The following is a 27130-nucleotide window of genomic DNA, read 5'->3' as shown; positions in this document are numbered from 1 at the left end:
TACCCTTATAAAAAAAATAAAAAAAAATAAGAAAGTACGAATTCAGCAGCCTCAAACACACATTTTAAGACCAAAAATCTAAACCTGACCCGAAAAGCAAAAAGCCATACCAAAATTATGAATTTAAAGTTTTAAACATGAATTTTAGTGTTAAGGCCCGAACTGCCTCAAATTTTGATAACCTCTACCTCGAGTCGTGCCTATCATTCGCAAACCAATCACTCCCTAATTTTCCTAACAAAAGGTCTTGCGCGCACAAGGTGTACAATAAATTTATTGTACACCAAGATAACTTTTATGCAGTTATTTGTAACTTTAACCTACTTTTTTGTAACTTTTAGTATTATAAAAATAAAAAGTTGATAGATAAACATTTTAAAGGTTAAATAATTAATTTATACATTATTAGTGATTTTGAAGAAATAATTTTTATTCAAATGAAAAAAATTATCATTAAAAAATAGATAACTTTTACACATATAAATGTAACTTTTAAGTATTTTGAGTCAACTTTTACTCTGGTGTATAATATTTATTGTACACCCTTTGTAAATAAGAATTTGTGTTTTCCTAAAGAAACCCCCTCTCTTTCGATTTTCAGTTCCACATCCTCGCCCGGTCACTTCGTAGTCCACAACCACTACCAATTTCACTTCAATTCCTCAAAATTAAGCCACCAACAATGGCGAATCAACTCTACAACCACCAAAAACCATACTCAAGCATCTACAACACCACCTCTAGATCCACCGTTGATTCATACCTCACTGAACCACCATCCTCCTTCCGAACCTCTTCTCGCTACCTCTCTACTTTTTCTGACCCTCCTTCCTCATCCTCTTACTTCCGAACTCCTCCATCTTCCGCCGCCGCCGCCACCGCCTCCGAACGCCACTCTCTCTCCTCTTATGATAGCCCTCGACCGACCGTCTCCACTGCTGGTGGTGCTGCTTCCAGAAGCTTCGTTTCTACTTACGGCTCTTTATGGCCTTCCTTTGATGTCTCTTCCGCTATCACTAAGCGACCCTCTGAAGGTTAGCGTCGTTTTTTTTGTTTTGATATGATTGAGATCTCTTGCGTTTCGGTTTTGAGCATTGTTTAGGGCTTGAAAGTCATACAACATTTAATTACTTTCTGTTAATTGAGTTCACCGGGCTTCATCGAGTTTTTTTCTTAGCAATGCCAGAAGAATTGAACTTATTTTTTAAAGGCTGAAATTAGAGCTCAGATTGAGTGGATTGTGAAGTTGGCTTAAAAAACCACAATTATCCGAAATAGATTGACTAATGTGGGAAAATCGTGCTTCGCTAATTTACTTACTAGATGTGAAAAGTGGCTTATTATTTCGGAAGTCCTAAACTAGAGATGTGGCCTGTTAAAGTGGGACGGAGAGAGTGTTAAATTCTTTGGTATAGTGGGAATGCGCGTTTTGTATTTCAATGCTTTGAAGCTACTATGAACCATTAAGCTAATATTCACCATTATTCATTTTCTATGTTTTTATATTTGCTTGAAAGTACTAGAGGCTTTATGTTTTTCAATCATTATGGAGTAATTCATAGGTTTATCCAGTAGTATTCTTTGTTATAATGACAGTTTCTTAGTTATGTTGTGGTTTTTATCGAGTAAAGATCAGGTTTAGTTCGACATTTTGCTGCATTATCTCCTTCGCACAATGTAAGCATGCAAATGGCTTCTTATTTGCTCTTTGGTAGCTGTGTTTTGCTTAATGCTCACTTGTTCTTGGCTTCTTTATATGAAAACCATCGGGGTCTGGACTGATTTTAATTACGAGGGTTTGCCATTTCCTGAGTGTGATTGCTAAGCCTATACGACCTTTCTCTACTTAATTTTATAGCTGTCCACTCGTATCCTGTAGTCTCAAGGTTTCCCTTTATCAAGATTGAGATGATTTGTTCTCTACCTCATGCATTTGAACCTTACTAGTAAGTTTGCTTGGTAAACAAAAACGGTTGCTGGAGTTGTAAATACTATGGGCTCAAAACCAATTGTTTCAATCAAACAGATTGAAAAATGACCATTAAGAATGTAAGTTTTTGAGGTTCAAGAATACTTTTTTTGTTTAACGAATATCAAATTTCCTAACCGCAACTAAGCAGCAATAACGAGGCTTATATAGCTTATTTTCAAATCTAGCAAAAATGACAAAATCAACTCTTAATGAAAATAGGCCGCATTATTCCTACTCGTTGTAAGAGCGACAATTTATTGATTTTCACTTACTGTTTGTCTTGCTGGCTGATTTTATCTTAGGTTGGCATCTTACATCCATGGTTGTCCTTAGAGGTGCTATAACACCTTATATTTCCGAGTTTTAGACGGGGTTTTATTATGTTGGATTGATGGGAAGTTGCTTTCTCCTCTTTGGTTCATCGGATTGTGTCGATCTTAACTTCAGGTTCTTATGTTAAATGGGCTCAAGTACTCTTTTTTATGTACATGTACATTTCTTTGGTCAAAACCATATATTTTAGGACCCTTGTCAAGTATGAATGTTCGTGGTGACCTCTATAAATATGAAATTTATGATTGATTGCATTGATAGAAAGGCAGGACGGCAAGTTGTTACCAAGGAATATAAAAAGAGCACAAATAACTTTGGGACTAGAGCAGTGGTTAATGCTTAATTGGTGGATGTGACTAGAGTGGAGGTTAATGCTAAAATGGAGCGTTGAAATCTCAACTTCTCAAGGGTTTAGACTAAGCTGAAGCAACACTAAGTACATGCGGTTCTAATTGGTGCCTATTTAGTAAACAGGGATGTACTTGCATTAGATGGTAACTAAGGACTAAGGAGTTACCAACAAGTGAGTCTTTTAAGTACTTTGGGCGAGTTACATGAACGGACTAAACAGAGATCTTAGTTTTAAAAGTTGCATCCAAGGAGAAGGCGTGAGTCTTGCTGTAACGAGGCACAACTTCATTTTTACTTTTATGATATTGTTTTTTTTGGTATTAAATTTTTAGTATAAAACTCAAATATAAATTAAAGAAGTACGTAAAAAATAAAATAAAAAAGAAGTGGGGTCGCGTGACTTGCAAAATAAAAAGAGGGGGTATATGACTATATGGTGGGAAGGAGTAGAATTTCTTTAAAAGCCATGATTAAAGGAAGGTACTGGATTTTTTTTTGGCAGAGTTCAATTACTTGGAGGGTCAACCGGAATGGGAATGAAGTGGTGGAAATCTGAGAACTCCTTTAACATGCCTCTTGGACTCCTTCCAAGTAGGAATCTGTAACCTATTTAACATGCCTCCTGGAGAAAACTGAGAACTCCTTTAACATGCCTCTTGGAGAAAACTCGGCCGTTCCGTTACGTAACGGCCGTCCTGTATCCTGTTTTGGATTTGCCGTTCGCCCGTTCCGCGAAAACCCGTTACGTTACGATTTGACAAAAATCACGTCTTTATCTCCGCGTCGTCCGTTACGTAACGGCGACTCGCCGCGTCAGACGCTTTTTTCTCCGTTACACCGTTCTTTTACATAAATTCATCAAAAATATTTTTTTATTTAGTTATGTAGTTTATAAAACATGATATTTCGAGTGCTTATTTGTTCACAGAATATAATACTCACTCGTATTATGATAGATTTGGTTATATTGTGTTGATATAATACTTTTTAGACAAAAAATGTAATAATTAGGCTTAGAAATGTTATGTGGTTTTTTTTCAAAAAAATTCACACTGCGTCAGCCGCGATCCGTTCTATTCTTCCGTTACAAGCGGTTTCCGTGACCGTTACCGCGAACGCGACCGCGACCGCTTCCGCGTTTTTTTTCTATGACATTGACAAATATCCTATACCCATCTTTGGCGAGATTCTCGATGAGTTACATGAGTTAGTTATATTCACTAAGTCCGGGTATCACCAGGTGAGAATGAGGTATGAGGTCTCCACATGTGACCTAAACCGCATTTCGAACTCACGAGGCCATTATCAATTCGGTGATGCCATTCGGGCTCACAAATGCCGCAACTACATTCCAAGCCATCATGGATGGCGTATTCTGGTCCTATCTTAGGAAGTTTTTGTTGGTTTTTTTGATGATATTTTGGTGTACGGTAAGAGTAAAGAGGAGCGCTTTGGAGTTGGGACTTGGGAGTCACAACCTTTCATCCTCCTTAGGATGAGCAAACCGAAGTGGTCAATAAAACAGTGGAGAGCTACTTGAAATGTTTCATCAATGGTCAACCTTGATCATGGGTGAATTTGTAACTTGTGGGTGGAATGCTCTAGTATAGTACTTCGTTCCAGGTGTCTATCAATTGTTTCCCTTTTGAACCGGTGTATGGCAGGGACCCTCCTTCCTTGTTCAGGTTTGAAAGGGGAAGCACTGTAGTCGCCTCTCTTTGAAGAAAAATTGTTGGAGAGAGGTGCTGTTTTGGATGATATTAAGGCCAACTTAATTAAAGTACATCATAGAATGAAGAAACAAGAGGATGCTTAGAGAAGAGAAGTAGAGTTCTGAGTGAGATTAAGTGTATTTTTAGCCCTATAGGCTGCAGTCCCTAGCGAAAACGAAGCGTGCGAAGCTATCAACGAGATTCCATGGTCCTTTTCTTATTATGCAAAGGGCGGGCACAAAAGCCTACAAGTTAAAGTTTCCCAAGCCCGATTTTCCACATCTCTCAATTGAAAAGGACCATTAGATTTTCCACATCTCTCAATTGAAAAGGACCATTAGATTTTCCACATCTCTCAATTGAAAAGGACCATTGGTTCCAGACATATATCCCAACTGTTCCACCACAACTCACTTCTGAATTGGTGTTGGAAGTTGAGCCGGAAGTCGTGTTTGGAGTTTGAACCGAAGTGCTGCTTAAATGGGAGGCGCCACCACTGGAAAGTAACATGGGAAGATAAGCGCCAAGCTAGTATGCTCTTTCCTGATTTCCACCTTGAGGACAAGGTGACTGCTAGGCCGCGATAATGTAAGGAATCAAGTAACATCACCTGCACTATTTACCTATTCTAGAAGAAAGGGTAAAAAAAGAGGTAAGGTATCATACAATGAATGTGGTGAATGTGAGAAATGGGGTGACACAATTAGTAGTGGGAATATTGTCAAAAGTAGTTGTTAAAAGGTGAGAGGAGAATCACGACAATAAGGGAAGAAGAGTTTTGGGGATCCATTAAAAAAAGTTGTATTGGGTTGCTTAACTTGGGAGGTTATCTACTCTTCTAATTGTGGTTGGCTTGTAATTGTTTGTTTACTCTGATCAATCAATATAAGCTTTATCTTCTTCCCCAATTTCGTTCTTATTCTTTTTATAATTAATATTCTATGTTGATTGTTGTTTTGATAGGAAACCAATTTGATCCCTATTCCCTAACATACATGTCAGCTAGCTGGTAAACAAATGGGGGAAAAAGTCAAAAAACAAAATCAAACAAAAACTTCAAACATCTTGCTTTAGAGGTTGAAGAAGAGAAAAAATAGAGAGGATAAGCTTCCAAATTGAAGAGGAAGAGAGAAGAACAAAAAAAAGAAGGGGACGATTAAGATAGTGAAGAGAGAAGATTGAAGATATAGAATGAAAGAATGGAAGTGGAGAGCTTGATCGACGACCATCACCTTTACAGCTGCCTTGACTCCTCTTGCGCCCATGGGAGCGCTTTTTTAAAAACTGAGATGGAAATATTAACTAAGACGTAACTCACGGAAGTGACTTAAATGGAGAGTAGCTACTAGGATATTGTTCTATGTTATTAAAAGGAAAATTCTATACGATATCTACCAAACCAACATGGATGAAATGTTAGGCATTTAGGGAAGGATCGCATTGGAAAAGTGGATGTGAGTGGTAACTTAAGGGGTCGAGTTCTGAATGAAGATAGTCAAACAAAGGTTGGAGTTGTGGATATTGAAAATAAGATAAGAAACAACCAAGTATGTTGATTTGGGCATGTGAGATTCCTAGTAGAGATTTTGGATAATGGGGATTTATAAAAAAATCGAGGAAGGCCAAAGATGGCTTGGAAGGAAAGAGTTAAGAATGATTAAATTTTATAGATGTGAATCGATAACATCAAAAGAGAATATGTGGTTCATGCAGTCCACCCCATCCTACTGAGATTAAGGCTTGAACATTGTTGTATTGTCAACCATATTCATGAATAGCCTACATATTCAGATATTTCCTTAAACCTAAACCTAAATGAAAATAATAAATATTGTTTTTCTCTTTTCCCAAGGGGGGGGGGGGGGTGAAGTGGAGAGAGGGGCTACCTAATCTCACTGCTGAAAATGCTCAGAGGGAGTCAATGGAAATGCAAAGGTCAAGTGTCCTTTGTATAACTCTGCCTCTATTTGATTCAATACATTACGTTAATATCCGATGACCTTGTTGAATTCGTTGCTTATTCCATGTCAGTGTATACATTATGTTGTGTTAGACACGATATGGCAAAAGTTTGATGTTTTGGGGGTAATAGTGTAATATGGGTTAGAGGTTTTTCCTCGAGCTATTCCCTGGAAGATTGAATTTATATTAGGGACTTTGCTTCATATGGGTAAGAAAGAAGTTTAAGACAACTTAGTGGGTTTGCAAAAGTTTCTTCGCATGAGGTTGATGGTGGTAAGGTCTTTGAATTGTGGTGTCCAAGATATTGTCTCTGCTAGGAAGGTGATTAAAAAGCTAAGACAATGTTTGGTAAAGTGGTGTGATACAGACCATACATTGATATGCAAATGGTCGTGTGAACTGTTTGTCTTCCAATAAATTTGTCCGCCAATGGACTTAAAGATTTGGTTGGAGACGTCTGCTTTTACCGAGACATTCTGATTGTCTTTTTTGATGAATTCTTTCACTCGACTTTGCAGGCTTTCCACTAAGCTGTTTTTTGTTTTTGCTCTCTTGATTGAATGACTGTGTCTTGGAACTGTTTCTTAAGATTGCATAAGGACTTTGTGTTATGTTCATTTGTCGGAATCCTTTACAACTTCTGATGCCAAAGATTGGAGTCCTTGGAAAATGTGCAGTTCTAATTTCGAGGGTTTACTCTTAAACTTAAATCCTTCTTCAAAAAATATACTAGTTGAATTATTTCCAGCTGAACTTCATTTCGAAGAATGATTTCCACTAAGGAATGTAGCTTTTGCAGATGATTTCATCTGAGATTAGAACTGTTGCTTAGTTGCAAGTGCTGTAGGGAAGGTTTAGGAAGGAGTTGCTGTAAGGCATAATCCTGGATTTCTGTAAACTATGTTTCCAAGTGGGGAGATTAATGAAAATCTTTTGCTAATTATCATTCTTTTAAGACACAATGCTCTTCACGAAGCATGTTAGATTTCTCTCAAATTTAAGTTATTATGTTCAGATAGAAGTTAGAGATGTTGTGGACTTGTGGGTCAGCGGAGATAAATATTTTTCGTTTTGACAAGTAAAATACCAGGTTTTAAAAGACCAATATCCCCCTAAACTGTAAAGTTTGCCGTATGTTAGCCTTTCTTTGGGTTTTTGCACTGCTCGTCTTTCATGGGTTGTCTTCAACTGATTTAAAGTGATGCTGAATTTTTTGGGTATGTTAATTGTTTTTTTTTTTTTGTGAGAATTTCTGATCCCTGCCCATGTATAATGGTTCTCTGCCATTTCTTATTTTTCTAATAAAAAACTCCAGCTGTGACAAATTGCTGATATAGTATTATGCTCTCTTTCATTCTCTCGCTCCTTTTCTTTGAAATCAATGGATCACATACTTTCTTATATCCTATATCATACTCCGTTCTCTTTCTTTCTAGCTAATTTACGTTTTATTTTAAAATTATTTAAAGTTATATAGTAACACATATATTTGTGGTTTTCTTGTTTGTACTTATATTATCTACTATAGCTCTCTACGACCATCCTGTTCTGGGGACCCAAATGATTGGGCAATATGAGCCTTGGTTTACTTCTGACTCTTTGACCAAGCGCCCTAGACTGGAGAGTGCAAGCAATTTGCCTATTTATCCGCAAAGACCTGGAGAAAAGGACTGCACACACTATATGCTTACTAGAATCTGTAAGTTTGGAGATAATTGCAAGTTTGATCACCCTATCTGGGTTCCTGCGGGTGGAATCCCTGATTGGAAAGAGGTGATTCTTTGATACTTTATTAATTATTTGATTTTCTACTATTCATAATAATTTAAAGACATATACTCTTTTTATATAAATATATTTATCTACAGCAACATTGTATTGTTAGTCATTGCCTTTCTAATTTTCTATAAATTTTAATGTAGTAGAAGTTGAGTTTGGAAACACTGCTTATTATTCAGTAATTTCCTATATTTTGAGTAGCAATTTCCGTTTCTCCCTTGACACTTAAGAAGTGTCTACAACCAGTTAAATAGACTGGATCCATTGCTTCCTGAAATTAATTCTTAATACAACACGGTCTTTCTCTTTTCATTTATTGTATTGAGTTCATCTCTCTTGATTCAAGCTACGCTTAGTTGGTTGTGAAAAAATACTTTTAATATCTGAAACTCGTACCTAAATCTGTGAGTTTTGATGAAAATTGTGAGTTTCTTAAATTTCACATTTATTCCTGTCATACTTTAGACTGTCAAACAATTCTGGGGCATATTTGAGGACACCAGCATTACCTTATAAAAATGAAGTACAACTCTTTTTTGAGGCAACCAAAGTATTAATGTTAAATATGTTGCAGATGGAGAGGGTATCTATTTTTCCGAGTTCAAGAGTGATTTAGGAAAACTGTAACTCAATGCGATTGAGCTTAGAAAAAAGAGAGAGGGTACACGACTACACGGTTTCACGTTTACTTAATTGAAAAAACTTGTGGATTTGAGGAAGCTTCTATCTACAACCCTATTTATGATGTGATAACTGATAAGCTAAATAAATAATTGTAGTTGCTTAGTTCATTTCTCTCCATTGGGCCCCTTGCTTGACTTGAATGGTGAAACTCTTTTGTGGCTTAATCTAGAAATAGTGAGGTGGATATTAAGTAATCCTTTTAAGCTTTCCTCCAATGCTTAGGTTGCTAGATCACTTGTCATGTGCCAAGAAATTGCTCAGGATCTTTCAGTTCCTCATCCTTTTTTTCACATGTCCAATTGCATAGTAGATAAAGCTTTAATCTCATGCCAAAAAAGCCATGACCATGTTTTGTACCTGCCAAGGGGCAAGAACTGACTTTTGTCTACAATGTATTTATTAAAGCAAAATTCTTTTCTCTTATATTTATCTTGGGGGTTGCAATAGTACTATAGCAATAATACTAACTTGGAAGGCAGTACACGGACAATATTGATACTTTGAGTTGAATTTTGCCTAAGTGATGACATCATACATATTACTATAAAATGTACCCCCTTCATTTTATAATAGTTACACTTGAGCTTTTCACAACAACCAAGAAAAATGTTTGGAAAGTGAGAAAGAAGTATGGAAAAAGTGGGATGTTGTAAGAAAAGAAAAATAAAAAACTTCGTTGTAGGGTGCTGTAAGAAAAGAAGGAAAAAAACAAAAATAGGTTTGAGTGGAAAGTTGTGAGGAAAAAGAGATCAAAAAATTGGTTGAGTGGAATGTTGCAAGTAAAGTGGGAAAAATAGAGAGTAAATACATTAAGTATGGTTGGACATATATCCTAACTGGAATAAAGCAAAGTGTAACAATTAATTTTAAACATCCATTTTTAGAAAGTTTAGACATAATGATGAAACAAAGGAGTAGTGCAGCTTTTCGGTATGATGGTGCAATCAGATTCTGATTATCTTGTTGCTACTGGACAAGCAATAATTCGATGAAGGTGCTGCAATACAAGAATTGACACGACTAAGAATGGGATAAATAAAAATGAGGTGGGATTTGTAACCCCATCAATGATGGAGTATGGAGATAGGCAGGCTATACTAGGATGGTTCATATATATTATCAGTAGTCATTATGATGATTTAGAATGTTGAAGTCTGAGAGGATAATTTATTACCTTCATGGTTGATTTTTAAGTATAAAAATGGGTATTAGTGAATAGCTGCTTGCATTGAGCAATCTTCAAAATATCTCTGGGATTAGAAAGCATGTTTAGGTGTTTGGTTCCAAATCAAACCAAGTTTGCGCAATATGTTCAATGTCAAGCATTGTGCTAATAATTTTTTGATACTGTAGTTGTGTGTAACATATTGCATATTGCTTTTTAAACTAGGAAGAGACGTCTGTAATCCAGAGATGTAGATTTTTATTTCTGTACTTAGATGTTCATCATTTTTAAGATTGCGGAAAGATGAAACTGGGGTTTCTTTTTAGGGTACTTGTGTGTGCCATATCTAAGCCATGCATGCATGTACTGTTTATTTTTACTTCCAGCTTTTTTCTTTCACCATTTCTAAGGGATGTGGGGTTGTTGGGGAATTATCACTTGACGTTTAGCTGATTAATTATGTTACCAAAAATATAAGTAAAGCATAAATTACAAGCTTTTCCTCATACATTGACTAGAGACTAGACAGTACTATTGGATGGCTTGTAAGGGGAGGCTCATATGCCACCCCAACTTCCCAACTACTCCCTATAGATTGTTTGTTGGATACTCTGCGTTCTTCACTTCATATTGCAGACTTAATTGTAAGACAATTTAACTATTGGCTGTCTATATAAGTTGTTTTGCGGTTCTGTTTACAAAATAATTTGAGATAATATGCAAAGAAGAGCTACAGTTTTTACAGATTGCTCTAGGTTCTCTCTTGAAGTTGTGTGTACAGTCTCCTATTGTGAGCACTGAGGGTGTACTCGTGGTTTATAGGGACGAGGGAAGAATGAGATTACATGAGCTTATGAAGATATGGAGTTCGGAGATGACACTGGCTGTTCTTACTATGTTAGTAGGAAGTAAAGTGAGCGTATGTAGGGGTTTGTGTGTGTGTGTTGGGGGTGGGGTGGCTGTATATTTGAAAATTCTTTATTGAGTACACCACCTTTCTAGGAGTTACAAAGTTAAGAAACAGAATTAAGAATGAGCATTTGTGGTAAGATGGCTGAAGTTAACATCTTAGAGGTTTGGGCAGGTTAAGAGGAGGCGTAGAGTGATATAGATGAAAATAGAACATTTTGATGTATTGTAACTTGTAAGAGAAGAGGAGGTGGACCTATGATGACTTGGTGGAAGGTCAAGGCTAAAGCAATTAGCTAGAATTTGAAACCTTTTAGCTCAAAGACATGCTCATGACTCTTGATAGGGATCCCTCTTCTGACCCTACATAGGAAAATTCTCTAATTTTCAAGTTTAGGCTTTTAACTTTGTTAGCAGTGTGTCCCCAGTCTCCCCACTTGTGTTTTTGCTTCATGTTTCCCTAAGTTGCCGCTGTGTCCTGATTTATTTTTGCTTGTTCCATCTCTTCCACTGTTATTGTTCAGAGTGAGCCTGAAATGTTATTTCTTTTTTGCAAAAATCTTTGGACTTGGGAGTACCATTTTTCTGGTTCCTTTTTCTTAACAACAAATTTTTTTTGTTCGGAAGCATTTTAGACATTTGACAGAACCAAACTTTCTATTTTCTCCTGCCCTTCTAATTGTTTAATGGACTTCCTATCTCCGAAACTCATTGCTTCATCATGGGTGTTCTTTGTATGGTTAGTTTAACTTGTTTGTCTAACTTTTCTGAGGATCCTCGAGATCTCTTGTTCTAGTGATGCCTCAGAGTTCATTACATCTTAACACCCCCCCGACCCCGACCCCCCCCCCCTCCCCCACCCGGACCCCTTTTGATGTTCTCTCCCCTTCATGCGTATGCTTCTTTTTGGTGGTGTGTGGGGTGGGGGGAGCTAGGAAGTCAGTCTAACATCCTATTTGAAATTTACAAAAACGGAGAGATTTATCTCCTCTTCCTTTTCCCTTCCTCGGATCTTACAAGTTTCTTAATAATAAGGATTCCAACACAGCACGACCTATAACAGATTTTGGAACCCTGTTATGTAACACCTTAAAATCATGTTCTTGCCGTTTTTCGTCATGTAACAGTGACATGCCTCGTTGGAACCTTTTTTTCTTTTTACGTCCTTTCTTTTGTCAAATTGACCAAAAGTAATCCACTATTTTATGATGTTGTTATGAAACCGGTTATTCTAAGCTATTATTAATGCAACAAATACATCACCCCATTCATTTTTGGATAAGTTTGGTTATATTATGTGGAAAGAATACTTCTAAACCTAAAGTCTTGAAAAAATACATGTTGGCCGCAATACGTTCCATTCATCCGTTACAAGCCGATTCATTTGTTCTTTTGGCTGTGGGATGTAATGGACTAAATCAAAATGGCTCTTAAAAGTTAAAACGTCTTTGCTTCCTTTCCATGAAGTAGAAGATGGTCGTCCCGTTATCGCTTTTGGGTCAATTGGAAACAACCTCTCTGCAATTGCAGGGGTAAGGTTGCGTACACCCGACCCCCCTTACCCTGCTTCTTGCGGGAGCCTCTTTGAGGCAATGGGGTAATGATAATGATGAGGAGATGATGTAGATATGTTAACTGTTCCTTTTTAGTAATGTAATTTGGAACACATTGATTCATGACACTGGCTTATTTGGAATCCTTGATTTTTAAACAACCTATGCTATATAAACTTTTGTGAGACAAAGGGAATCATGGGATGAAGTTGTGATGTATTTCAATTGCTTGATGCAGCCTCCCTCAGTTCCTTCTTTTGAATCCTATCCGGAAAGACCTGGAGAGCCAGACTGTCCGGTATGTATAAATATAAGTTCATTTATTTTCTTTGAAACGCCTTGATGAGTTGATTTAAGTTGACTCTTGCTTTGTTTCAGTACTTCCTAAAGACTCAAAAGTGCAAATATGGTTTGATGTGCAAATTTAATCATCCGAAGGATAAACTGGTAGGAGAATAGATTTGCATTGTTTAATTTTTCCAGACTGTCATTGTTATGTCTAATAGTTAGATTTTTTCCCCAGGATACTTCTGGCAGCAAAACCGACGATCCGGATTTACCTGACAGACCATCTGAACCTTTGTGTTCGGTGTGTTCGTTCAACCATTTTCTGTCCACGGCTCCAGCTTTTGTCTCTTTTAATCAATTCCATGTCTTCTAAAAATCACGGTGATTTACATATGTGCTTCTTGTGTCAACAGTTCTATATGAAGACTGGAAAATGTAAATTTGGTGCAGCTTGCAAATTCCATCATCCAAAAGATATCCAAGTACCATCAGATGGACAAGAAGCTGATGATGGAGCACAGACGCATTCGGCAGACCAGCATAATACTGCTGGTGATGTAAATGCAGTCAAAACGCTCACCTCAAATCCTGCATCATCATACAACACTAAAGGAATGCCCATGCGTACGGTTAGTCCAAAAAAGAGAACTTTATATCATATGATCTGAATTATAGACTGTTTAGTTATTCCTTTATTTATATTCAAAACGGACATCTTCAGCCTGTTTAACTGTCTAATTGTTCCTTTATGAGACTAGTTATCATTTGTGACTGTATGCTATTTTTGGATTAAAATAAGGAATATATGTGATCTAACCATCAAAATATTTATATGCTGCCTGAATTGAAGTGGGGTTGTGGGGGTAAAACTACGAGATGCAGATTTTTCTTCCACACGGATTCCTCAATGTGTTACGATGTCTGTGTTACACTATAAGTCTATAACCAGTGCAATTAGGATTTTTTTGGCTTATTTAATAATTCAAGTAGAATATTCTAGATTTATTATTTTCGTGTAAAGGCTTAGGTTTAAACAATATTAGACAAAGTTGAGTTATATGAAAATAGTTTAGGCCCCGTTCGGTATCGTTTTTTGTTTCCAATTTTCTGTTTTTTACAAAACTAAAACCAAAATAAGAAAACCACAAAAAGTAGTTTCCAGTTTTTTGTTGTCAGTTTTCAAAATCAATATGTTTACTATAAGTATGGCTATTTTTTAGTTCATGATTCAATCTAAATCACATGACTTTTAAAATCAAAAAAACCAAAACTGGAAACTAGCGGTGATACCAAACGAGCCCTTAGTGTTTGCTTGATTTCGGTTTTGTTAAAACCAAAGGAGCTACCTACGTTTTGTGTCTAATTGACCGTGATTGATATAAAACAAGGACAATTCTCAACACATAAATTAAGGTTTTTATTTATTTATTAATAGGAAATTTTGTGAAACACTACCTTAATGTTTGGAGGTTTTGTGAATTACTACCTTATAAAAACTTTTTTATATTTTCATACCTTATAAGTTAGATATGTTTTAGTAACACTACCTTGTAATAGAAAACGTTAAATCTCTCCGTTTATGGGCCCCAGTTCAACGACTTTATTCCATTTCTCTTTCTTCCTTCCTAATCTATGTTCTCTATTTCTCTTTCTCAAGTTTTATGTGACCCTTTAACCACGAAATCAAAACAGAACATTTGGGGAATAAAGGTTTAATATGTCTCACTTTCCCCTCTAGCTTTCGATGTTCATAATTAATGTAGAGAACACCCTGCTGTGAAGCCTATGCAAGTATGCAGGCTCATCCAAGACCAGCAAGAAGTGGGGGACTTTACCGTTGGAGTGTCCCCAGGGAAAAATATTTGTATTTTTTAGGTGCATTAAAGGCATAGTCTTTTACCTCTCATTGAATATGAAGTTCTAGGTAGCTTTTTAACATACCCCGTATAAATTGCTAATTGAGGGGGTGTGGGTGTGCTGGCGTGGGGGTAGTCTGGAGATTAACTGGATGACAAAGGAGAAATATTATTACAATCCTTAAGCTATGGTGGACTTGATCACTGTCAAATGTCAATGTATATCACTAACTTAAATTATATGTAATATGCAGCAAAACCAGCATTTGTCGCATCATTTGGCTGGTGGACAGTTTCTCATTTTTGTTTACAGAATCCTTACTATTGGATGCTTCACTGGTATAGTATAGTTGATTGATAGATTATTGGATGAGTATATGATCATTGTTGACTGCCTTATTCCCCAAAGGTTGAGTGAAAGGAGTTTCCATTATGTTGGACTGTGCGACATTACTAACACCAAAACAGAACCCACCTAGGAGAAGAAGAAGAAGAAGAAAGAAGAAGAATTTGAATTGAATTCGTATGAGAAAGAGAATAGAGATTGAGAAATGAGAGGAAAAAGATTGAGAAAGAGAAGTAGAAAACAGAGATTGAGAAAGAGGAAAGAGAAATGGAATGAAGTAGTTGAAGTGGGGCCCACAAACAGAGAGATTTAACGTTTTCTGTTACAAGGTAGTGTTACTAAAACATATCAAACTTATAAGGTAGGAAAATATAAAAAAAGTTTTTATAAGGTAGTAATTCACAAAACGTCCAAACATTAAGGTAGTGTTTCACAAAATTTCCTAATTAATAAGATAAACCACAAATAGCATTTATAGTTCCTTTGGCTTTAACTAAACCATAATCAAGAGAAAAATTAACTATCTTATATAACTAAACTCTGTCTAATATTGTTTTCAACCTAAGACTTTATATAGGCGAGAATGATAATAAAATAAGCCAAAATATTAAATACTAATTGCACTAAACAACTAGTTTCTTCTAAAAGGATACCATGCAATTTGGTTTATTGAGAAAAAAAAAATCTTCCAGCTAGATAACAAGAATCAAGACTAATGAAATATGGACATGACACATTAAGTAATCCGTGTCAAACAAAAATTGTGTCTCACCAATCAGATGCATTGATTGATTAGAAGACAAAATGGAACTTTTGTGCAATCATATGCACAGCTCCAACAAATTGTTTTCGATCCATTTTCACACACAGAACATAATTAACTGATAAATTATACCCTTCCCTGGAAATGAAAAGGACAGATAAATTGTACTCAATGTCATTTTTGTTTGTTAAATAATCCCAGTCCAAAACTAAAAAGACAGAATAAAAAGTTAATCTTTCGCAAACACTTTGCTTCCACACTTTCGCAAAAACATTCAATGGTTTATCTAGGTGTGATTATTTTTCTTGACTTCCATGGTTCGTTGCATGATTTTTTTTGTCAACCACCGCAACAGCTTTTGGGTTTAGCTGGAATAATTGGTTCGGATTATATATTCATCTTCACAGCCCTCCTGAGTCATCAGTAACAGTAAGCTGACTGGCTTTTGTCAATAAATGTATTTTTATGGGTTATCAAAATGGATTTGAATTAAAGAAAAACCAGATGCCAATAAGTAATCTTTCTTTTCATCCCGAGCTGGATAATCTGAAGGACCGGGTAGGCGACAAGTGTTATATTTAGTTCATACATGGCACAAGTTTTCTTTCTACAAACTTCGAAAGATGGAAATCAATACTTGCCTTTCTGCCTGTTTACAATATAATGTCTTCTGATATTACTTCAGTTAGAACTGATGCTTGTAACCTACTTGTGACAGGGTGAACTGGATTGCCCATTTTACATGAAAACTGGCAGGTGAATATTTCGCAACTAGTTCCTCGCTTCAGATATTTGGTAGTATAACAGTATTTTTTATTTCTCTCAGCTGTAAATATGGGGTCAATTGCCGATACAATCATCCTGACAGGAACGGTAATAGTTATCTTTGCTTCTTATTTTTCCCCTTTAGTTTCATTTATGTTTAATAATTACAAAGTAAAGTCGAAATGCTATGACCGTAGGTTAACTCTGTAAAGTTGGTTCACAGAACTCTTACCCCCCTACTCAGTTATCAATCCCACTGCTGCAATGGTGGGCCATGGAGTTCTCCCTTCATTAGCGAAATTTAATGCAGGGCTTGTCAATCCAGCTGTCTCCCTTCTCCAAAGTCTTCAACCTGGGCTGGCGCAAACAATGGTAATTTCACGTTGCCTCTTATGATTGACGTGCATACAAATGCAACATAATGTGATGCATTTTGATCAAGAATGTTCCTCACAGTATTGCGTTGTTTTTCATTAGCATATGCCTTGTGTGCATAGGGATGGGAATGGGTCGGATTCAGGTCAAACCTTAAAGGATTCAAATCCAACTTGATTTACAATAAGGTCTTTTGTCCACCTATGAATCTGAGTCTGAATCATCCACATCCGATCCATCTGGACGTCAGACCTCCAAAATCAAATCCGGAGCCGCCATATGCTAAATCAATTTAAACAACTATTCCAGAATTCACTAAACTCATTCAGAAGTTTATAAATGTAGATCTAAAATCCATTAATACAACAAACTTGTAGTCAAATATGAAATTCATAAAACATAGTTTAAAAGAACTAGAGTGAAAAATAGGTAATAGCATCAGAATCCTAATTATATGATACATTTTGTATAAAATAACAGATAGTTTCAGTTCCATTTAAACTAGTATTGAAGTTAAACTCTACTGTACCTTTTATAAGAGCAACTAGCAAGAGAGGAAAAGATAAGTTTAGATCTGGTACAAAGGGCAGTTGATTCCCTGTGAGGCAATGAACTTTGAATTTTCCTGTCTGATTTCTTGAACTTCAAATGTTGGATGAGATATGCAGATGAGTGATTAAGAGGTAACAAATGGGAAGAGGCGAGACAGCGAGAGAGAAGTTGTGGCCTAAGTGACTCTGATTCTCTGAAAGGGGCGGTGGAAGTTATGAAGATATAGTTTTTTTTGCTATTAAGTGACACAAACCGTGTCTTAGAAGTTGTGATTTTGGTTGGAGCATCCGAACGCGGACTCGGATTTTCTTTTTTAAGATTTGGATCAAACTTTTTTCTTCATATCGGGTTTGACTTGGCTTGGACGTAATTGGACTCAATTCCCATCCCTACCTCTTAAACCTTGTGTGCTTTTATTGGACTACTTATTCGATTCCTTCCCACAACACCATCATTGAGCATTTGTAAAATTATGCATTCTCCCCCTACTTATGGGCATCTTTGTTTGAAATGTGTGCTTGTTTGAGTTGGCTCTGTGGCGCATATTATAATCAACATATTTTCTATTCCGTTCATTTTTTAAATTGTTCCATGTTGACCTTTGTACAATTCACTGTTTCTCCCCCCGTCCACAATTAATTGTCCTGTTTTGACTTTCATGTTTGCTGATACTCAACCTCAACGATTCATTATGGGTTTAATAACACTAATGTCTTTTAAACAACTTTCTCTTTCCTAACCAATTTTTTTAAAAAAAACACTCTTTCCACTAAATCTTTAGTTTCCTTGGTTTATGTGTATACAATAATTAGGAAGATTAAAAACCAACAGAGGGAGTATCATATGTTTTATTGCAGTGATAATATGTTTCTTGAATAAAGGGCATGGTGCCTAAATAATGTGTAAAAAAATTAATGCAAAGTAGGTCTTGTGTGATATGGATGGCCAGATGCCTCTGCATAGCCTGTCCCCTCTGTTATTTAGTTACTCTACTGTGAAGTCGTGAGAATTAAGCCTCACAACTGTTACACCATCCAGACGTCCACCCCAATTTTTCTAAAAAATGTTACTTTTTGTCCATTAATTTATGATAAATTATGTTGTTTATAAACTACGTAGTATAATGTATTCTTTCTTATAAGATTTGTTTCAATATGTAATTTTTTGAAACGTGGACTTTTTATAGTTTTAGTTAATATGTATTTGCAAGCTAATCAATAAAAAGAGTTCCTTGTAATTAAGAGTTAATAAGTAATTGCAAATAATACGGAGTAATACTTGAAGGTTTGCTTTAGTTATGAAATTGAATTTTCGCATGCTATGATAAGAAATGGAATGTGAATACTTTAAAGCACTTGAAATACATCCTTCGATTCCTTCCTCATCAATGTTATGCATATACTCCTGCCTTGTTATGTGCATAACTTATGGATAATGTTACCCATTTCCCTTTATTTTCTCTTTGGTGCTTCGTTGCTTCCTGCCATTATCAGTATTCATTTTCTAATGTGTTATACATTTGCTTTTTTGTTTGTCTTTCTATAATTTAGTTTGGACAGGTCCCAGTTATGTACCCTCAGCGTCCGAGCCAGACTGAATGTGATGTAAGTATTTACATGTTTTTTTTCTTCCCCTTTTTACTTGAGAGTTTTGACCCATCTGTCAGGACTTGAGGCTATGATCAGATCCATCTCTGAGCCTTCATAACATGTTCAGATGTTCTTCTCTTCTAACCTATGGTTGTCGATCAATCGTCGACCCTTAACGTCATTTTTTGGGGACTGTATGCTGAAACTTCTTAGGTTCTTTTTAGGTCATCTTTGTAGCTTTTTCTCTTTGCTAATAATATGCCTCCACCCCTTACATCTTACTTTAAGGACTAAATTCTATCTTTTGTGCATAGTTAACTTTTGGTGACTAATTAGTCACTTTTTGTTTTTTTGTCTCTTTCGTATTTCTCTCATAATATCTATTATCTCCGTCCCTTAATACTTGCACCGCTTTCCTTTCCGAGTCGTCCCTTAATAATTGCACCGCTTCTATAAATGGAAATTTTTATCAATATTTTATATTATTTCTCACACTTATTACCTACTATCCCACGGTCCCACCTACACTCCTATTCTTTACAAAAAATTATTTAAAAATTCACATCCTCCACTCACCACTCCCCACCCCTTACACATTTCCCATTAACTATATTTTAAAAATACCCCACTATCAACTAACACCATTAAATTAATAAGTCAATTCAAATGTCTTAAACTCCGCACCGGTCAAACCGGTGCGAGTATTAAGGGACGGAGGGAGTATATTAGTTTGGTCAAGGGTCTAAAGATATGCGGTCTATTGCCATTTCTGATTATGGTCTCTGTTTTACTTTTCCTCTTTTGGGCAGTACTATATGAAAACTGGAGAATGTAAATTTGGAGAAAGGTGCAGGTTCCATCACCCTATAGACAGATCTGCACCCACAAGTAACCAGACCCTTAAGTTTACTCTTGCAGGTCTTCCCAGGAGAGAGGTACACTTCTGTTTCTAGTTATTGTTGAAAAGAAAGCATCTCCGCTTTGACATATTCTATAGTTTAATTGTTTGTGTACAATATATTAACAATGTTTCTATTCCATTCCCAGACGGTCAATATAATACCTGTTGATTTCTTTGATAATTATGGCTTCATGCATCAATTTTAGGTTTTTTATTACTTTCTTTATCTAGTTGTTGGATCGTGCTCTAACGCGCACTGTCCCCCAAGATATTAAAAATTAATTAGATAAATTAATTGTGGAAAGAAACTGTAACCTGACAATGGGTCTTTCGTGCTTCTGCCTTGACTTTTTATTGGAACCAAGGGCCTAGTAGAAAAAATGTCTGTCATGAAAACTATTGCCTAATATGTGTGGCATAGAAGGTAGACATGCAAATGTAAAGACGGTTTCTGGTGGAATGTGGTATTAGCCTCACCCTATTCTTCAGTAATATGTGTGGCATAGAAGGTAGACACACTAATGCATTCTTTGCTAAGATCTAAATTTGGATCCAATGTTTACAGGGTGTTCAACACTGCCCTTTTTATATGAAGACTGGTACATGCAGTTATGCGGTTAATTGCAAGTTTGACCACCCTCCTCCAGGAGAGGTAATGGCCTTAGCTGGACCGGAAACTTCCACAAAAGCTGAAGAGGAAGGGCCTGAAATTGAAGAGAATGTAGGGACTGAAAATGAAGAAATTGTAGGGACTAAAAATGAAGAGAATGTCGCAAGTGCCGAAGAGTAGCAGCAGTATTTCAGAAAAGCTCATGGTATCAGTTCGGTAGTGATATACATCCTCTGTTTTTAATTTATTTTACTCCTTTTAAAAGGTATTCATCTCTAGAATTTGATACTGGTTTACTCTGCATTCGTTGAGTGGTTCAAAACCCGTTTTTGTTTGCTTGTGTGGTATATTGAAAGGTTTTTCTAAAGAGTGTCTGTGAACATTTATTAAGCCTCGAATATTGAATATGGTAGATCTAAAAGGGGCTCGCTCATGGGCACTCGTTAGAAAAACCATGTATTGAACATTATAGCTCACAAGTTGGTGCTGGCTGAAAACAGAAAAATGGTAATAACCAAGCAGAAGTCTTCTCTGCTACCAGTCTTCAGGTTTGATTGTTACATGTTCTCATATACGAAGTATTAGCCAAAATACATTTGCTTAATTTTTTTCAACTGTGAGAAATTGTATCAACTAACCATATGATGAAATCAGTATATGGTCATACTGTGTTGGAAGCTCAATAAAACCTCTACTCTTGCAGCAGATATATGGAAGGGAGTTTTACAAGAGGGCTCTAAATTTGGATAGATATGGGTATGGTTTGGATCTTTATGGTACATTTACTCATTTGCTCTTTGGAAATAGACCTACTGTTTATACATGGGATGCGTGTGATATTTTATATGAATACTATAATTGATGCGTGTGATATTTTATATGAATACTATAATTTGGTATAAAGGAAACGTCATACTTCATGTGTATTTTAAGTATTTACCTCATACTTCCTCCGTTCCTAAATACATGTCCTGTTTCTAAAAGTAGCATTCCCTTATAAGATCATGTTTTTATTTTTGAACTTACACTTTTTTCACTTTTCCATACACTTTTTTCACTTTTCTATAAATCATGATTATTTTTTCTTACACATTCTACATTTTTTTCCCACTTTTATTTTTTTACTTTATCAATAAATATTTATCTACTTTATCCTTTCCAAAAAAAAATCATTTTCCCAAAAAAACACTCTTAATCATTGTTTTTCTTACATAATTCTTATTTTTTTAATACCCCGCATTTATCCAAATATGACATATGTTTAGGAATGGAGAGAGTAGTATTTATAGTTCATGTCATTAGAGTTGATAAAATTAACCGTTGTCTTTGGTATGAAGTATGAAGGGTTAAAAGTCATAAAGCACAATAAGTACATAATAAAAAAAAGTATTTATTTTGATGTTGCATTTTCATAGTAATGATGTAATACAATATTATGACATGATGCAATATTGCAATCCAATGGACTATTTTGGGAAAATTATATGTGGTCCAAATGAAAAGTGTGATACATGAAGGAGAATTTTTTTGAAAGGTTCTGTGATGTTCGATTTATTTTGACATATTTCAGACAATATAAGTTCAAATAAGTTTAGATAATACTCCCTCCGGTCCCTTTTGTTGGTTACGTTTGGAAAATGGGATGATTTTTAAGAAAATTGGAATTTTGGTTAGTATTGGAATTTGAGTAATGGTTTGGTGTAAGAATAATGATTGGATGTAAGAAATTATATATTTAAAGAATAAAGTAAGGAGAGAAAAAGTATTAAAGAAATAGGAAAATGGTGGATGGGAGGGGTATGGGAAAGGTAAATGAATTTAATATTGATGGTTGGGAAAATTAGGTGGTAATTTTGGTAAATAAGAAAGGATATAAGGGTGTTTTGGGGGAAAAAAGAGTCCAAAAATAGAAACGTAACTAACAAAAAAGAACTTAAGAAGGAAAAGTAACCAACAAAAGGAAATGTACGGAGTATAAGCTCAACAAAAATAAGGATTTTTCAGACATTTTACACTCAAATAAGTTTATTTCAGACAAAATAAGTTTAGATGAGTTCAGTTAAATTCAGAAAATATCATAATAAGTCCAAATAAAGGAGCCTAAATGCGATGTTAATTGGTTATGATATTTTTGGTTCGAATGACGTATTACTTTATTTATAAAAAGAAATAAGCATTGGTTGTCAAAGTTCATAAATACTAGTTGTCAACCTTAAATGATGTTATAACCTATTTAAGATTAATTTTACGTGTTTTAAATAGTTGAAAATTTTGATGATGGATAATTGCTTAGATAAATGAAAGGATTTTTTTAAAAAAATGGTTTATAATAATACTTCTTTTAGAAAAGAGAATTATTAATTTTATCATATTAAACAAACTAAACACGTTTTTAAGAGTATAATAAGAATTGCATAAGGAGAAACCAAATCCTCAAAGAGTCAACATGTTATTAAGAGCATAATAGAAATTTTAAAATGGGACACCAAGTTCTCAAAGAGTTTCTTTATAAAATAAAGATAGATATACATGGAAAATGGAGGGAATACCAATAAATATTAACTCAAAATTGTATAGATAGTGTTACGGTGGATTTTCTTATGTACAATTATTATAATAAAATGTGGGAAATTATTTTCTGAAGTTATGAAAACAATATATGCTTATCCGATTGAAAATTGGTGCATTCGGTTTAAAGATATATGCGACTTTATTGACAATTGTTGGGATGTTCCCTACCAAGGTTCTCCAGTGTTTATATTGTCTAGGAAACTTGTCGACCTTCGTTTGAAAATTAAATACCGGTGCTTGTGGAATAAAAAATTATGGGGTGTCAACCGTAGGCAGTTAAATAATACCCTTTAAGCGAAGGGTTTGGGAACTAGGACCTTAGTTGTAGGAAATGATTATATGTCTAAGGTAGATGAATCATTTTCAGAAATAGTTGTCAAAGTTAAATATTGGAGGCAACGGATGAAAGAGCGTTGGACTATGGATGGGATTTTTCGACTAAGTTTTTTTTTTATTCGAGAGTGAAATACAGACAGGGGAAGAGACAGGGGAAGAACAAAATTTTGACCTTGAAAGATTACATAGGGTTATGGATCGAAGGTGAGCAAGAAGTTCAGAACCTTGTGGTACACTCTTTGGAACACATCTTCAATTTTACCATCGACATACCTAGGAATGATGATCTCGACATGGTACTACGAGAGCTTGGGTGCTTCAAATTTCCTACTAAGATTCTGCCTTACTTGGGTGACCTTTTACGGATTCTGACATTAAAACTAAAATGTTTACTATGGATAGTTCAAAATCTCCAACAAGGTCGGATGGTTTCACTGCGGCCTTCTTAAACTCCACTGAGAAAAGGTAGGATAATATGTTTGTGCAGCGATTAACAGTTTTCTTTCAACTAGTTATTTGTTGAAAGAATGGTATCATTCACTTTTGGTTATGATTTTGAAGTGTAATGTCCCACCTGAGACCAATCAGTCTTGCAATACAATCTACAAGTGTGCTTATGAGTGTTTGGTCAGCCGTATGAAGTTAGTTTTGCCACCTATCAGCTCTCCTCTCAACATACCTTTATCTCTTTATCTCTGGAAGGTTTATGTCGTACAGAATTCTTCACGGTCATGAGCTTCTCGATAAGGTTAATAATAAGAGGAAAGGAAGTGAAAATTTGGCCGCCATCAAAATTGACATGAGTAAAGCCCATGATCGGGTTCATTGGGATTTTCTTCCTCGTGTACTCAGGGTTTATGGATTTCCAAATAACTAGCTTCAGTTAATACAAAAATGTATTTCGATGGTCTCTTACAAAGTTCTTGTTAACAGGAATACGTCGAATCAGTTTCTAATACGGCATGGGCGTTGGATCCTTCATCGCCATTCTTGTTCCACTTTTTTATGGATATCCTTTCAAGAATGTTATAACTAGACACATATCTGAGGTCTTTTCAGGGGATTAGTCTCACAAGGGGTTGCCCACAAATTTCGCATCTTTTCTTCGTTGATGGTGCAATCATGTTCTTCAAAGAAAATAAGGATAGTTGTGCTCGTGTCACTAACATCATCAATAGATTTTGCGGCATCTCAGCGAGCAACTGAACCTTCAAAGGTCACATTTTAAACTCAGTTCTAAAACTCCCCTGCTGGAACAAAGTTCTTTTCGAGATATCTTGCAAATGAAGAAGGTTTTAAACTTAGGTTCACACTTAGGAGTTTCTATTAACATAATAGGGAAAGAGATCACACACTTCCAATTTATTGTAGATAAGGTAATTGACAAGGACACCTCTTGGAACTCAGTTAACCTTTCTCAAACTCAAAAGCATATTCTCATTAATTCGGTACTCATTGCAATGGTTTCCAATAACCTCAATCGTATGAAAAATTCGCTATCCATTTCTAATAAGGTTGACTCTATTTTGGCAAGATTGTACTGTGCTAACAAAGAAAATTATGGGGTGTATTGGGTGAGGAGAAATATCATCCAACTTCCCAAAGGTTTAGGAGGATTGGGGATCTAAAGTATGGCTAGCTTAATAAAGCGCTTTTAATGAGACAAGCTTGACGCATTCATAAAACTCATAATTCTTTGCTCGGTGAAGTTTGCAGGAGGAAGTTTGCTTCTCCTCTTGCAACTGGGAATGTATGTGCTCCCACAAGTTGAAAACTATCATGGGGTATGATAGGAATTTACAGAGCCAATAATTTACTTCTTCGAGGCTGTGATGAAAAATTGGAATGGGAAGTCCGTCTGAGTAGGGAAAGGGGAAAGATATATGGGTAAATGGTAGAGTTCCAGAGTTCAAATCAAATGTTACCCTCCGTAACGCTATGACTTGGAAAGGAACTCATTTCATTCTTCCAATCGGTACTGGTTGGCATCTTCATAAAGTCAACTCATGTTTCGAGTTTGATGATGCTCGACAAATTGCTGCAACGGAATTACCTTCTAGTAGTGCAGAAAATTTTCAATATTGGCATTTCCATAAGTCGGGTACAATCAAAACTGCTTACGCCATGTTAGCAATGACTTAGCTACGCCTTATCAAGGTATTAATTTCTTTAAGATTCTTTGGGCGCTCAAGATCCTTCCAAAATGGAAACTTTTCTCGTGGAAAGTGCACAACGGACTTGCTACAAAGGTGTATTGTGAAATGAGGAAATTAGCTTCCTGTTACTTGCGATCTTTGTGTAACGGAGAATGAGGATTTTGCTTTTGTGATCTAGCGAAACAAGGGTGGAGTTTGGCCGGTATCTCTTGCGATCCATTCATAAAACTATGAGGACCTTTCTTTTGTTGAATGTATTCTCTATTATATCCGGCTTTTTCAATACCAGGATGGGAAAGATAGTCTGAGGACTATTTACTTTATTGCTTCTATATGTGGTTATTTGGGAATAACAGTATTTTCAAGAACTTCTGAGGTAACTCTACAACTGTTTTTGTTCTTATTACCGAGGGAATGAATCAAAATCGAATCTTCACCTGTCAGTCGTTGCCTAACTCAAGCTTTCTTCACCCTCCGGAGATTGACATGATGTATCCTCCGGGTTTTATAGAGCAATACTTACTGGTATAGAAATGGAAGGGTCAGTTGAGGTTATCCAGGTAGATGGTTCGTGGAAAAAACGAACTCGAATTGCTGGTATGGGTTAGTTCCTTGAAAATCACTGAAGTTTTGCAGATAGGATTTTAGGAGGGGCACAAGTGGGAGCAGCGGAGTCCTCTCTACAAGCTGAAGCACTCGCTTGTTTATTTGCTATCAAATAGAGTATTGAGGCTTCTCTTCGGCGCATTAAAATTTTGACTCACTCTCAAACGCTGGTTGACATGATAACACACAAAGATGCTTGCAACATACAAGTTCTCTGGACTCTGAATGAGATACGACGCCTGGGAAGTACCTTGAATTGGTGTAACATTCATAAGGTAAGTCGATAACAGGTTCAAATGGCGCATGACCGTGCACATGAAGCAACCTCGACTTCTATTTCATTTTTTAGCTTTGCTTAGGTTTTATTTCAGTTTGTTTAGCATATGTCAAAAAAAAGTACAATATATGTTATTACTTATGAAAGTTTAAACTTGCATTATGATCGGATACCAAATTAGTAAGGAAGGGTAGGGAAGGTGAAGGAAGGGAAAAGGAGGTGAGGGCGTAAGAAAAAATATTTCCCTTGTTTGGATAGTAGAGAAGAGAGAGGAAGGGGAGTGGAATGTTATCAACAGAGTACGTCAGTACCTGAAGTCTTAAATTGAAAAAAAGTAAATGGATTGAAGATTTATTTTTTTCCACTTTTCTAGTAGACAGAGGGGTGAAGGTAAGAGAGAGAAAAGAGGTAAAAATTTACAACCATAATTTGATTTTAGAAAATATAAAAAGGGTAGAGTTGTCTTTTTATAGTTATTCAGTTTATAATATTTCGTATCATTTTCCATACAAAAATATTTCAGATTTTGTAGAGATTTTGCACTTAACCAATGAAAGAAAGAAATTCTCTTCATTTACCTCCCCTCCCTTCTTCTCCCCTCCCCCCTCCGGCCCTCCCCCTCCTTTCGATTTCCTTCCTTTATCATCAAATCCGTGAATTTGTTTGTTTCTATATGCAGTTAATAAGCTTCACTAAACTTTATAGGTTTAATTTTCCAC

The 27130-nt window shown here is 35.8% G+C and overlaps 1 protein-coding gene across 1 annotated transcript; it reads left to right on the top strand.

Annotated features, from left to right (window-relative positions):
• The first annotated feature begins 577 nt into the window (after window positions 1–577).
• On the top strand, window positions 578–21174 carry LOC110793737 (zinc finger CCCH domain-containing protein 37). Its single transcript, XM_021998638.2, has 12 exons — window positions 578–1034; window positions 7859–8103; window positions 12659–12718; window positions 12799–12867; window positions 12944–13009; window positions 13122–13337; window positions 16392–16429; window positions 16500–16546; window positions 16662–16810; window positions 18916–18969; window positions 19764–19889; window positions 20421–21174. The coding sequence occupies exons 1-12, from the start codon at window positions 683–685 to the stop codon at window positions 20643–20645; spliced, it is 1647 nt and encodes a 548-aa protein (XP_021854330.2). The 5' UTR covers window positions 578–682; the 3' UTR covers window positions 20646–21174.
• Window positions 21175–27130: the final 5956 nt, after the last annotated feature.

Source organism: Spinacia oleracea, chromosome 1 (assembly GCF_020520425.1).
Source record: "Spinacia oleracea cultivar Varoflay chromosome 1, BTI_SOV_V1, whole genome shotgun sequence".
NCBI classification, from domain to species: Eukaryota; Viridiplantae; Streptophyta; class Magnoliopsida; order Caryophyllales; family Amaranthaceae; genus Spinacia; species Spinacia oleracea.
Note: the sequence above shows the minus strand (reverse complement) of the source record. Positions and strands in the feature narration are given on the sequence as shown.

Excerpts from the sequence above, each read along its gene's own strand:
- LOC110793737 (XM_021998638.2), top strand. The coding sequence starts at position 683 with ATGGCGAATCAACTCTACAACCACCAAAAACCATACTCAAGCATCTAC. Across the intron at positions 1,035-7,858 it reads CACTAAGCGACCCTCTGAAG|CTCTCTACGACCATCCTGTT; the intron begins GTTAGCGTCGTT and ends TATCTACTATAG. Across the intron at positions 16,430-16,499 it reads TTTTACATGAAAACTGGCAG|CTGTAAATATGGGGTCAATT; the intron begins GTGAATATTTCG and ends TATTTCTCTCAG.